This window comes from Typha latifolia, chromosome 1 (genome assembly GCF_019914945.1).
Source record: "Typha latifolia isolate L0001 chromosome 1, TyphaL0001v2, whole genome shotgun sequence".
In the NCBI taxonomy this organism is placed as follows: Eukaryota; Viridiplantae; Streptophyta; class Magnoliopsida; order Poales; family Typhaceae; genus Typha; species Typha latifolia.
The window spans coordinates 18,255,559-18,268,546 of NC_133086.1; the positions used below are offsets into that span (position 1 = coordinate 18,255,559).

Here is a 12,988-nt window from a genome sequence, read left to right on the forward strand (position 1 = left end):
ATGTGGATGCCATCCTTATGCTTAACCTTCTCCACTCTAAACATGATGGAAAAAAGAAAGGAAAAGAAGATGAAGAACAGCTATTAGAATACCTGTGCAATTAGAGCACGATCTAAATCTAAGGAGGGGCCAAGGGTATTCTATCTGTACTTAATCTTATAGTTTTTTTCTGACCAAATAGTAAAAAGAGTATATTTTTTGTTATAAAGTTTATAGGGCCCTGGCCCCATATACTTTACGAAAATAAACTTCTAGGTCTAGGTTGAGATCTCATCTCAGTGATAAATATGTTTTAAAAACTTTCTTCTAGTCTGGAGCTAGTACTTATTATGAGCCTAGAGGAAGAGGCAATTGGAAATATTAAGCTTTTAGTCTACTTATTCTTTACGACTTAAAATCTTTTCTCATTCCTAGCAGTTAAGGAGCCAATTCCTGGACTAATGCATCAGTTCATTAAAGTGTGAGGTGGGGGGTATATTGTCGTTGTAGTTGTCTATCTGACATCGACCACAATTTTCTCAGTTTTTATCCACAAAATAATAATAATAATAAAATTAATTCTCAGTATACTGTGCCATATTCATTCTCATTTGAGACTCATAAGAGTAAAGCTGATAATTAGATCAATAGTAATTTCTGAATTCACGCCTCTGCTAATAAGATAGTACTCAAGATGGTTATATGAGCCCTCCCCCGATTCAAACTTTAATTATATCTGTTTAATTATGACACCGTTAAATTTCTACTTCTCTGAAACAAAAAAAAAATAATAAAAATAAATAATTGAAGTGTAGCTCTCGTTGAGCTAATTCTTGAAAAAGCCATGGATGGCATCATCACTTTGCTTTCGAATTCGGTGACCAAGATCTCTCATATAATCCACCAAAAGAATACATCGTTTTCCTTCTCCATGCCTCTCATTCCTGACACTACGCCTCTCCCACGACCCTACCGGAGCGGCGAGTAGTTCGTCGATTCAGGACGCGTATTTGTACATTTGATTTTGAGGCACTTCCTACCACTCCTTTGAGATACACAACTAGCTACCCCACTGTCTCTTTCTCTTTTTATCTAAAGTGTTTGGCCTAAGCAAAGCAGTTGAAATCTAAGCTTTATATTCCATGTCACATAAAATAGGAAGTCTTGATACTAACCTCCTACCAAATATCAATTTGTCAATGTGACTTCCATAGTGCTCAACTGTGATTAGATTCTTCATTGGATTGGTTAATAACTTTCACTAGGGAGAAGGTCCTAATCTAAGTGAAACAGGACTTACATCGTTTGTTAAAAGCTCAGCAATATGTATAGATTTATCACTATCTTTTTTTTTTAATCTGATATATATAATTTTATTTTTGTCATATTAGATACGTCAGTATATTAAATTATAAATAACAAATATCTTAGTAAGCAAACAGAGGAGAAGCTCTCAACGGAGCCTAACAGACCAACCGCTGCTATTCTGGCCTCACGCGCGTACTCGCTCCGGGTATCGACGCCATCGCCGACAACTCTCTCTCTTTCAAAAAGTAGCAGCTTTAACGCTTCCTTTTCTCCTCCCAAGAACAAATCCGTGCTCATAACATTTCGTCCACCAACCCCAACAACAGGCCCCCACTTCGACCACCCAAAAAAAAAAAAAAAAAAAGGAAAAAGAAAAAGAAAAAAAAGAGAGTGAGAGAGAGAGAGAATGAGAAGTAGAATACTTGTGTAGCTTTGTTCTCGCTGCATCCTCCTTTTTCTTTTCCTCTCCTCTCTTTATACTATTTCTCTTCCGCTTTGCGTTCTTTTAGAGAGTCGTCTGTGTCGATGATTCCGAAGTGAGCCGAGACAGGTGAGTTCACTTAAGCTATCAAGCTAATAATGGCCGTTGCTTTGTCCTTTTAGATTCATGTGTTGGGTCTTTCACATTCTTGGCTTTTCTTTTTCTTCTTCTTCTTCTTTTGCTCCATGTTCATGGGGGAGTCTGGGAGGAGTTGGTTGCTCTGTTGATTCATACTGATGGATTAGTTCCAAAAGTTAGAGAAGAAAAACAAATTCTGTAAACTGGCTAAGTAGCTTTATGTTTGTGTTTGTTATTGGAGCCTGAGATAGGAGGCTATGGTTTTAGCAAAGTGAGCAGATACTATCTAGGTGGAGAAATAAAAGAGAATAAGAAGACTTAAAGAAGAGTCAGAAAATGCTTCCTTTAGTGCTCAGTATCTGCCTTTTTCTTATAGAGACAGTTGTTCTTCTTCCTTCATTAAATTTGGAAGCAGACTATTTCCCGTATTCATCCTCTTCCTCTTCCTCTTCTTCTTTATTTCGTCATTAAGTGGTGATTTTTAGTGTAACATTTCCTTCATGCCACATAAGGGGATATCTTCATTTATGTTGGTTTCGTGAAATAGCTTCCTTTTTTCCCTACATGAAACTTCTTAGTATTTGCAGATTGTCAGTGGCCAAAATCATGTCCTGAATGATGTTCTGTTCCGATTATCATCCTTGGACTTCGTAAAAGGGAAATAGTTGATTTAAGGGAGTAGAGGATGAAAGTGAAGGAGAAGGATAAACTTGAGTCATTATATATCTGGACAGGCAGAGGATAACGGGATTATGGATCATTTTAGATGTATTATAAATTTCTAGTTGCAATTCTTGAGAAGGAGACCGGGATTCTACATTTTATTCCCCCATTTTCTTTGACAAAAAGGCATTTCGCCCTGTTTCATTACCAAACTTAATTCACAGACTGAAAAATCATTTTATTCCCTTTGAGTAAATTTTTTCATGGAAATGTTCAAGGGTAGGATATTAAATTTTTGAAAAGTACCGACTCTGAGTATTAAGTTGAGATCAAAATTATTCCACAACTTCAAGAGGTTTGGTGAACAAAATAAGGAGGGAGTTCTTGATATTAGAAGAATAACTGCTTTGGCATAAATTTAAGACTAAAATATTCTCTTAGATCTGAACCATTTGTGACAATCCCATGAGTTTTATCTATTCAGCATATGAATTGACCTACATGCAAGCCTACGGAAGAGGATTCACTGGTTTTAACAAAAAATATACTTTGACAAAAAAAATTCATCACAAGTAGCATTGTTCCATTGATTACCCCGCATATTCTTAGCCTGTCAATACGACCACCAGAATACTTTTTTTTTGTTGGTATTAACATGGTTGCTTAGTCAATGGATTGTGCTGCCTAGAACAATTATACAGCTGAATTTTATGTAATTGTAGACATTTGTGTTGCTAACTTTTTTTCTCATTTCTTTAACATGAAAGAACTTTAATTTATGTACTTTTGTATTCTATTTCTTATGCCGCCTGTATTTTATATGTTACGGCAAATAATTGCATGTCTTCTACTTCAGCTCTCAAGAAATTTCATCATGGTGATATATAGCCTGATGCTTTATCATTATGTATCAATAAGTAAAGCAAATCTTTCATGGTTCTTTTGTTTGTCTGAAATTTACTGCTTGAATATTGATAGAAAATCTGCATAGAAGCATGGAGCACAAGGCATGGCTTTGGAAGAGGAAATCTTCCGAGAAGACCATTATTTTGAGCGAGAAGTCGGATCTCTTAGTAAAGGAGCAAGAGGTAAATGATTTAGCACTAACTCGTATAGATCACATTTTTTTATTTTATTTCATGAGACGCAAGATCTGGTCATACCTTTCATGAATGTTTTTTTTTGGTGACTTAGACAAAAAGAAATGAAGTTATTTTCTTATTGTATAATTGTTGGGAGTATTAAGGTTAGGTGTGATACAACTTATACTCTAATATAGTTCATCTTAACTAATGACACATGTTAAGACTCATAAAATAAATGCACCTGATTTAACATATGATAAGACTAATAGAATGCATCGCAGCATCACAACTATTGTACTATCAGTGTACATTCTTCCATATGCAGTTCTTTTACTTGTTACTGTATTATGAGTTGAAAACACTACATTTCTAAAAAAAAGTCATATTTGGATTATTTATCTAAATAATGTCATTTCATTAAAGAAATAGAAGATTCATTCAATTTTCCACTAGTGATTATATTTTTATCTTTTCTATACAGAAAGAGAAGGCCCAAGAACTAGAGAGATCCTTACAAGACTTGAATGGACTACTTTCCTCTGCTCGCATTGAGTCTGATGCAAAAGACAATCTTCTGGCGAAGCAAGCAAAAGTTGCTGAGGAAGCCATTGCAGGTTATTTATTTCTTCCGTTCACATTTAGGCCTGAATGATTTTTTTTTCTGTGCGACTTGTTGAATCTGTATCGATTTTTGGTTTTATTTTGCCCTGATATTACTTCATTAATTATTGGTATGTCAGGTTGGGAAAAGTCTGAAGCGGAAGCAGTGTCTTTGAAGAAACAACTTGATGATGCTTTACATAAGAATGCAATCACAGAAGAAAAAATGGATAGAATAGAGGAAGCTTTAAAAGATTATATGCAACAATTAAATGCTGCCAAGAAAGAGCAGGATCATATCACATCTGATGCTGCTGAAAAGATATCTAGAGAACAGGAAAAGGTGGAAACTTTAGAAGAGAAGTTAATTGAGGCAAATAAGAGGATTGCTAAGTTAGGTGCTGAGTATAGTAATCTCTATAGGACTCTTGAGATGAAAGAGAAGTTGATCGAAGAACTAAATAAATCAAAAGCCCTGTCTGAAGCAAATTTCAATGAAGTTATGGCAAGATTAGATTCAACCGAGAAATCTAATGCTTCTCTTAAGTATGAGGTCTCAATGCTTCAGAAGGAACTTGAGATTCGAAATGAAGATAAAGAATTTAATCTCAAATCAGCCGATGCTGCACATAAGCAACACCTTGAAAGCTTAAAGAAGATCACTAAGCTAGAAGCGGAGTGCCAGAGATTGCGTGTCATGATACGGAAGCGACTGCCAGGGCCTGCTGCTTTAGCTAAAATGAGAAGTGAGGTTCAACTGTTAGACAGTAATGCTACTGAAACAAGGAAGAAAAGGTCAAATGCTACAATAGTCATCACGCCACAGAATCTTGTGTCAGAAAACTGTTATGATGCATCTGTTCTTGAGAGGTTACAAACAATTGAAGATGAAAACAAAATTCTCAAAGAATCATTGACTAAAAAGAACAGTGAACTGAAGTCCTCACAGATCAATTTTGCATGCGCAGCTTCCAAATTATCACATGTTGAAGCACAGCTAAAAGAGTTAGCAAAAAGCAGCCCTTTATTGTATGATCACCCCCTTGGAACAATTTCTGAGGATGGATGTAAGGAAGATGAAATTAGTTGCTGTGAATCATGGTCATGTTCTTTACTTTCAGAATTGGAGCACTTTAAGTATGGCAAACCAACATCACCATCTTGTAGGAGCACCGCAATATCTGACCTAAGTTTGATGGATGATTTTGTGGAGATGGAAAAGTTAGCAATAATATCTGTTGATAAACCATTTGAGTCCTCACATGTTCATTCAGGAGATAAGAGATCATATGTAGACACCAAAGAAACTGATTTGAGAACTGATCTATCAGAAGCTACAGGTAAAGAGCTCATGCTAGTTAATAATTTCTCTGATTTCCATGAAACAGATCTTCAGACTCTGTCGACATACAAACCCTTTATAAACCATCCTAGTTGGCTTCAGGATATCTTAAGAGTGATCATCCAGAAGCATCATATGACACAAAAAAGTATAGGAGTCATTCTAGAAGAAGTTACAGTTGCTTTACAAAAGAGTGGTATATCTAACAAAGGGAAAACATCAGATATCCCACATGCCAATGGCAATGTTTCTAAGAGATATCAACATAATTGTTTGGATTCATTTGAGGAAAGATCTGTCACCGACATTTCCAGTGATGTAACAACAAACCATTTTTCCCAGTCAAATATTGGAATGTCAGTATGTAAGCTAATTAAACTTGTTGAGGGAATCATCCAAAAATCTACAAAGAATATTGATGACCAAAATATACTACCTGGAAGTGATGCAAGTGTTTCTCAAGGTCAAAGATCTGTGTCTTTAAATGGATATACAGCTCGTGCATTTCTGTGGGAAACTTCTGAACTTACTGCTGTCCTACAACGTTTTGTCCTTGTCTGTAATGATCTGTTGCACGGAAAGGCTGACCTTGACATGTTTGCTGCTGAAGTCAGCTCAACATTAGACTGGATTGTCAACCGTTGCTTTTCCCTTCAAGATGTATCAGATATGAGGGAGACTATTATGAAGCAGTTTGACAGAGAAGAATCACATTTTGATGATGATCTCAAAGCTGTGATGACCAGCCCAGATACAGAAATAAATAAAATAGAGGAACATCATGAACTCAAGATGAAAAAGGAGAAGTTGATGCTCTTGTCATCTGAAATGGAGTATGTTGACTGTAAACTTAAAGTGGAAAATTCAAGACTGGAATGTGAGACTCTTAATGTGGTATCACAGGAAAAGGATTTAAAAGAGAAGCTTAAGACAGAATGTGCTAGAAATGACAGATTGGTTACTCGACTTCCGGAATCAGAAGCTCTTTCTAGTCTCCATGTGAAACTAGAAGCATTGAAAGAATCAAAGGGGCTGACTGAAGACCAGATTGTAAATAAAAAATTACTAAATAATCACGGCTCACAGATTACAGCTTCCAATGTTGAATTGGACGAGACTCATAAAAAATTCTCATTGCTTGAACTCGAAAAGGGAAGTAACTGTTCTGAGAAGCCAGAGACAACATTTCGTGAAGTACCACTGAAGTTAGAGAGGTAATCTTTTTTCTTAGCTTCCATAGTTGCTAGTGCAATAATCATTTCTACCATCTAACTGTGCATAATACAGTGCTGCTGCCAAGGGAAGTCCAAAACACATTGCTGGACAAGAAGAAAAGCAACTCAGAACAGTAAGTTTCTACATCTCTCTGACACTTGAACACCATTTTAGATGAGCACAAGGTGGAAATTCTTGCAAGGTATAAAGTGAACAGTCCATTTGCTTCCACAAAAGCACATAAAAGTTGCATCTTCTTTCTATAGGCAATAAATCATGTTAAATTGAATTCACTGTAAATAAATAGTGTTGCATGATGATTTCTAGCTGAACATAAAATGGTTTCTAGACCTGCTTTACATGGAGGATAACTTTCTTGAAGTAAGCAATCCTAGTTAAGCAAGATTGGAGAGCTTCAAAAGCCAAAACAGTTGTGGCTGCTCATGACTAACATCTAGTGGTCAGTAGAGAAGTTACAATTTTTTAACAGTTGGCTTTCAAAAAGCTGTCATATCATACAATACAGTTTGGCACGGGTTCCAATTCTTTGACCTTCATCTGTTTGATTTCTTTCGTTGATGTCTCATGATCTTCTTATCGGATTAACTAGTTTGTACCCTATTTTCTGATATGTAGATTTGATGTAAATTCATTGGCAATCTGGCCTATGCAGATTTTCAAGATGATATGGAGTTCCATATTCCATACTGAAAATATTTTATTAAATTGATGACTTAAAGTAAAAGTCATCAATGTTTCTTTTTATAGCTCTTGCACTCTCACTACGCATGATCTAGCGATCTCCATTGCAAATAAATAAATAAAGATAAAGAAAGAAAGAAATAACTATTTGTACTTCTATTTACTTTTATATTTGTAATGCCGGTTTATAGATAGCTACTTGATTGTCTATCGAAGCTTGCACATTTGGTTGAACATTTTGTCCATTCGTATTAAATACCTTTGTTTGGCGTCATTCTAAAATTTCCTAGAAGGATGGTTATCTTGTAGGGAAAGGTAATGCTTTGAGTCATATGTTTAACATAATCGGGTTTCTGCAAGATTATTCCTGTATACGAGGTAATTTTTAGCTTCAGAAGAAGGTTGGTGTCCTAGTTGATTTGCATAGACACATTTATGGCCCAAGCATTTCGAGTTGACAATCTCCTATACATTACTTATATATTGGGCTAGATCAAATAAAAAAAGAAGTATAAAATCTAATTGTATTCAACACAACAAAAATGGTATCTGGTCAATGCTGGCAACTAGTCTAATCCGTTTGTCTTGAAAAGGTCCTTTTGACAGGTTCATCAAATGACAATGATAATATGTGACATACACTATATGACCCATTATTGAACATCCAGCAACATTATCTCTGTATGATTTTTAATTTCATCCATGATGTGTTGATTGTTTAGATCCTACCTCAATTATTCATATTCATAAGTGAAAGTCTCATTTAAACAAACTGTATCAGCTATCGCCATATCTTTGTGTTTCTGTGTAGTATTTTACATTGCACTGATTTTATCATCTGCTTTCTTCTTCACTCCATTATTTTCTAATACCATTCGTCAATTATGTGTAATTTATTTGGTGCTGCATCATGTTATTCCTGCTGCACCTCTTGTGGTCAAGTAAGGTTTCATGGCTGGTAAGTTGTTTTCCTTAACTCACTTTGAATGCCATTTTGACCTTGCAGGACATTGAAATTGCCGCAGCATCAGAGAAACTTGCCCATTGCCAGGAAACAATCCTAAATCTTGGGAAACAATTGAAAGCCTTGGCATCTCCAAAAGATGCAGCTATTTTGGATAAAGTAATGTATAGTCCTTCAACTTCCAAATCCACTCATCGACCTCGGTTACTCGATCAGATACAAGCAGAGCATGATGCTGAATTTGAAGAAGCCATATCTCCTAAAACAAAGGAAATCATATGCACTGAACCACAAAGTCAACCAGCTGCAACCTCTGAGAACCTGAAAGTAGCCATGCTACATGGGCAAACCATCCATAGAGACAAAGATCATGGAAACAATGAGTTGATAAAAAATATGCCTCATCCATCCCCAGGTAAGTCACCTGATGATAAGCTTTATCATCTGGATGAGCTTGATAACTACAAAAGTGAGTCTAATGCAACAGTTCTTGCGCTCGTTTCTAAAAGGCCTAGCCAAAAAGGTGGCCTCAGTTTGTTGAGAAAACTTCTTCAGAGGAAGAATAAGAGAGCAATGAGAAACTGATATTACCAGCAGTTCTTAGCATTGGAGCAAATGGAAAGTTTCAAATAAATGAGCAAAAATAATGTGAAGTATTCTCTGCCAAAGAGATTCTCTGTTGCATCCTTGTACGTTGAGGATTTGGATGCAGCATGATAGTATGCTGCTTATGAGCAAGTTTTGGGAGACCGAGTTTGAAGTCTGTTTGTAAATTCCTATTTGACCTCTTTCTTCTATTAATGAGCTTTGGATTATAACAAAATTAATAAGAGGCTGTAAGTTTTCTATATATATATATATATCAGTCTGTTTGCAATGTGCAGATTTAATACTCCCTGAATTATTTGGGCATCAAGAAGGCTCTTATATATTATTAGAATGGTATGACTATCTTTGTCTACATCACTAGCAAGTCTCGCTTCCTCATGCAGAGGCTAAAAACAGCTCTTTTGTAATGTTAAACTATGCAAAATTGATTCAAAGTTAACCTCAAAACTTATCTACTAGCAATCTATGTGCAATTTAATTAGACAACAACTGCCTAAAAAGCTAGCATCAATAAAGTGATCTTGTTTTTTGAAAAAAAAAATAAACAACCTGAAAAACTCCTAATCATCAACAAGAAGAGGCACCCTTTGCAAAGCCTAAAGATGGCAAAGAATCTGGTCCATGCCTCCAAGGCATGGCATGGCATGGCGTGAAGAGAGAGAGAGAGAGAGAGAGAGAGAGAGAGAGAGAGAGAGAGAGAGAGCAATGACTTGAAAAAGACGAATTTGTTTCCCTAACACTCACACCCATCAAGATCCAAGAGCACACACGCACACGGATGTCTAGCTTTTCTTTTTACCCCTCCCCCCCCCCCCCCCCCTCTTCACACTCGTCTTAAGCTTTCGGCTTTTCCTTTATCGCCTTTTGTTTTCCTTTTTAGGGATTGGAGGAATCTCTCTCCATTCCCACTCCTAAGAAGTCCTATCTATCTCCACCGAAAAGCAAGGAGGCCAGCCCCCTTATCATGAAAGCCGACCGACTTGACGTGCCAGCATCGGAGGGGGGGATATTTTTGGCGTCATCTCCCCGGTTCAAACATCCTCCCAAGTCAACCCTCCCCCCCTCTCATCATTTGGTCTTCCCTTCTCTGCATGCTCTCCAGTCCACCCACCTCTTCCGATCCGCTGCACCTCCGCTCGCACCACCTTCTCCTACGACCTCCCTCAAATTACGCCAACTCATTTCCATAACCCATGCCTTAATCTAATCTATCCTCTACCTAGTGTACGGTGTGGGTAGCGAGAATTATAACCTATTGAAATGCACCCGGCGCATGTCACGGATTGTTCCTCAAGTAGAACGAGGTGTCCCAGGTTTAGACTTTAGACGCCGGAAATTCGATCCAAACGATCACCGCGCACATTAACTCTCTCAGATATAGAATTAATTCCTCGTTCATTGCTCAATAAAATTGTATATATATATATATATATATTCTAAATTAAGTAAACGATCATTTGAGGTTAAGAGGCTTTTCAAAATAAACTCTTAAAAATAAGCCAAGTTGAACTCAAAACTGGCGAAACTCTGACTGGCGGCGGCATGGTAGGAAGAGGTATAACTTTTTATTCTATCCTACTTCAGGATTAAATTGTCTTCTGTATAACTATTTGTCGGTCAATTTTCACTAGATTTTCTCCATAAAATTTATTGCATGCCTGCCATTTGTCTTTCCAATGTGATCGACCACATCAACATCGGCGTTCTTTTCTACTAGACCGACATCAAATGGTTGGCCTTCTCGCTCATACATCGTCAACGCTAACTTGTCGTCAAAATCTAAAGTCAACATACACATATACCCCACTGGATCTATTGACTGAGAAATTTTTATGCGAAAAAAAACCGACCTTTTCTCAAAGAAAACGTTTTCCATATTGATATAACAACAGTAATTATAAATAGCGGCGAACATCCGACCAAAAACACCTAACAATTTGGGATTTCTTTTACATATAGATTGATAGGTTGCATGTGTATAGTCTCTAGGCTAAATGCATGTCATGCTCTCTCCTTTTCTTTTGTTTTCTTTTCTTTACTTTACTTTAATTTTTTTTTAATTTTATGCCACCAAGAGATCCAAAGATGATTGCCCATTTGCGCCATGGCCTGGCCTACGTATCATCACTAGCATAGACTTTAAAACTGACAGACGATCCTTTCCCCACTCAACACTTGCCATGTAGCACCAAAGTAGAAGTTTGTACTATTTGGGGTTTGCAAGTAATTGGTTGCCACTTTAATCCCAGCAATTCTATCTTTTCTCGTGATATAAATACCCGACTCTCCCATCACCATCCCCCCATATTCCCACAGCTGACATGAAGATCCACCACCTACACGAAGTCTCCATGGATCAAGCTGACTCCTCCCCTCTCTCCTCCTCCTCCACCTCTTCCTCTTCCTTAACCTTATCCTTTAAACCCATCAAACCCCTAGCATCCAAGACTATCGCTCGTCTAGATTTAGATAACCTCAAGAACTCTCACAATTCAAAATGCAGTAGTACAACTCCTGCAAAGCTTAATGTTACTCCTGTATGTCATATATCATTTCCTCTCGTTTTTTTTTAATCTTTCTTTCTTAGTATTTCTAACTTCCATTACTACTACTACTACTAAACTTGGTTGTGAATTAATTAGCAGGTGGGGATGCACTCGGGAGGCACGCGGTGGAATCCGTCGCCGGAGCAGATAAGGATACTGGAGACGCTCTACCGAGGCGGCATGCGAACGCCGAACGCTCACCAGATCGAGCGCATCACGGAGGAGCTCAGCAAGCATGGGAGGATCGAAGGCAAGAACGTCTTCTACTGGTTCCAAAACCACAAGGCGCGAGAGCGCCAGAAGCAGAAGCGCACCGCGCTGCTTGCGCTAAATGCGAACAATACTTCTCCTTCGATATTAACCCTCATCTCCGAGTCCAAAGTACGACTATAAACTTTAGATGATGACCGTTTCCATTATAGAAGACATGATATAGATTATTGACTTGTTATTTCATAGCTTAAGTTTTAGGTTAACTACTTATCTAACATCTATGACTTTTTATTCTGTAAATCAACTAATGTTATGTACGGTGATGGTGTAGGGAGAAGAGAATAAAGAGTGCTACGTCGCGAGTTGCAAGCGTAGATGTAGGAGCTGGGGTGATGTTGGTTTGGACTTGGAAGAGGATAGAGATGATGGAACCATGGAGCTCTTCCCGTTGCGCCCGGAAGGCATATGAAATTAGATGATTAATCCAATTCTTATTTCTTTTGTATCTTGGGTGTCTAAGTTTGTATTTTATAACCTTTATTACGTTTGTTATGGATGTATCAGATAAAAAAATATATATGACTGCTATTTACTGCTGAAGATAATATGCTTTTTTTAAAAATCTTTTTGATGAAAAAAATACAGTATGGTTGACTATTGAATTTATGGTTCCAAACAGTAAGAAACGAGTTATATATATGATTTCCTAAAAGCATAAGTTCCTTAGAATCCGGAGCAAAAGCTATTCAACTGTAGGAAGCCAGTCTGAGTTGACTCTAAGCTATTGAACTTTTGGTTGAGCTTTGAGATAACATCCGCGTGCCTCAGATGTACTTGGAGGAGGAGGAGGAGGAGGAGCAGCAAATAAAAACTTTTGTGCCAAGAATATTTATTAGTTCTCATCCTATAATAACATATTCGGATTCCCATATAATTGTTAACTGAAACTTTGTATAATATAATAATTACCGTTACATACCTAATAAACAGTGAAATGATTGAACTGTTCAAAAATCGCAACTCTGTCAGCTTCATCTAACCACACGTAAAGTCGAACTGTAAAAATGAAAAGAAAAGAAAAGCAAAGCAAGAGAGGCATCCATATGTGTGAAGACCGTTAAAAGTAAGAGAGGCATCATTGGATTTGGGAAGAAATGGAGGTGGTGGTGGTGGTGGACTATGACTCTTTTGTCAGCGACAGTG

General features: G+C 37.2%; 2 protein-coding genes across 4 annotated transcripts; both read left to right on the forward strand.

Moving 5' to 3' along the window:
• Nucleotides 1-1,419: 1,419 nt before the first annotated feature.
• On the forward strand, nt 1,420-9,294 carry LOC140791388 (filament-like plant protein 7). 2 transcript variants are annotated; one of them, XM_073141942.1, is made up of 6 exons: nt 1,420-1,837; nt 3,488-3,597; nt 4,076-4,208; nt 4,335-6,750; nt 6,824-6,884; nt 8,460-9,294. In XM_073141942.1, the coding sequence occupies exons 2-6, from the start codon at nt 3,505-3,507 to the stop codon at nt 9,000-9,002; spliced, it is 3,246 nt and encodes a 1,081-aa protein (XP_072998043.1). In that variant the 5' UTR covers nt 1,420-1,837; nt 3,488-3,504; the 3' UTR covers nt 9,003-9,294. The 2 variants fall into 2 exon arrangements, with proteins under 2 accessions (XP_072998043.1, XP_072998051.1); XM_073141950.1 differs by lacking the exon at nt 1,420-1,837 and adding an exon at nt 2,112-2,271.
• A 1,970-nt stretch (nt 9,295-11,264) lies between these two features.
• LOC140799877 (WUSCHEL-related homeobox 4-like) lies at nt 11,265-12,385 on the forward strand. 2 transcript variants are annotated; one of them, XM_073154393.1, is made up of 3 exons: nt 11,265-11,563; nt 11,669-11,953; nt 12,117-12,385. In XM_073154393.1, exons 1-3 carry the CDS (start codon nt 11,348-11,350, stop codon nt 12,252-12,254), a joined length of 639 nt encoding a protein of 212 aa, XP_073010494.1. In that variant the 5' UTR covers nt 11,265-11,347; the 3' UTR covers nt 12,255-12,385. The 2 variants fall into 2 exon arrangements, with proteins under 2 accessions (XP_073010494.1, XP_073010503.1); XM_073154402.1 differs by having other exon boundaries at nt 11,268-11,563; nt 11,672-11,953.
• Nucleotides 12,386-12,988: the final 603 nt, after the last annotated feature.

Bases quoted from the DNA above. Each gene is read 5' to 3' on its own strand.
- LOC140791388 (XM_073141942.1), top strand. From the start codon at position 3,505: ATGGAGCACAAGGCATGGCTTTGGAAGAGGAAATCTTCCGAGAAGACC. The intron at 3,598-4,075 runs GTAAATGATTTA...TTTTCTATACAG, and splicing joins TCTTAGTAAAGGAGCAAGAG to AAAGAGAAGGCCCAAGAACT. The intron at 6,885-8,459 runs GTAAGTTTCTAC...TTGACCTTGCAG, and splicing joins AAGAAAAGCAACTCAGAACA to GACATTGAAATTGCCGCAGC.
- LOC140799877 (XM_073154393.1), top strand. From the start codon at position 11,348: ATGAAGATCCACCACCTACACGAAGTCTCCATGGATCAAGCTGACTCC. The intron at 11,564-11,668 runs GTATGTCATATA...TGAATTAATTAG, and splicing joins CAAAGCTTAATGTTACTCCT to CAGGTGGGGATGCACTCGGG. The intron at 11,954-12,116 runs GTACGACTATAA...GTGATGGTGTAG, and splicing joins CCCTCATCTCCGAGTCCAAA to GGAGAAGAGAATAAAGAGTG.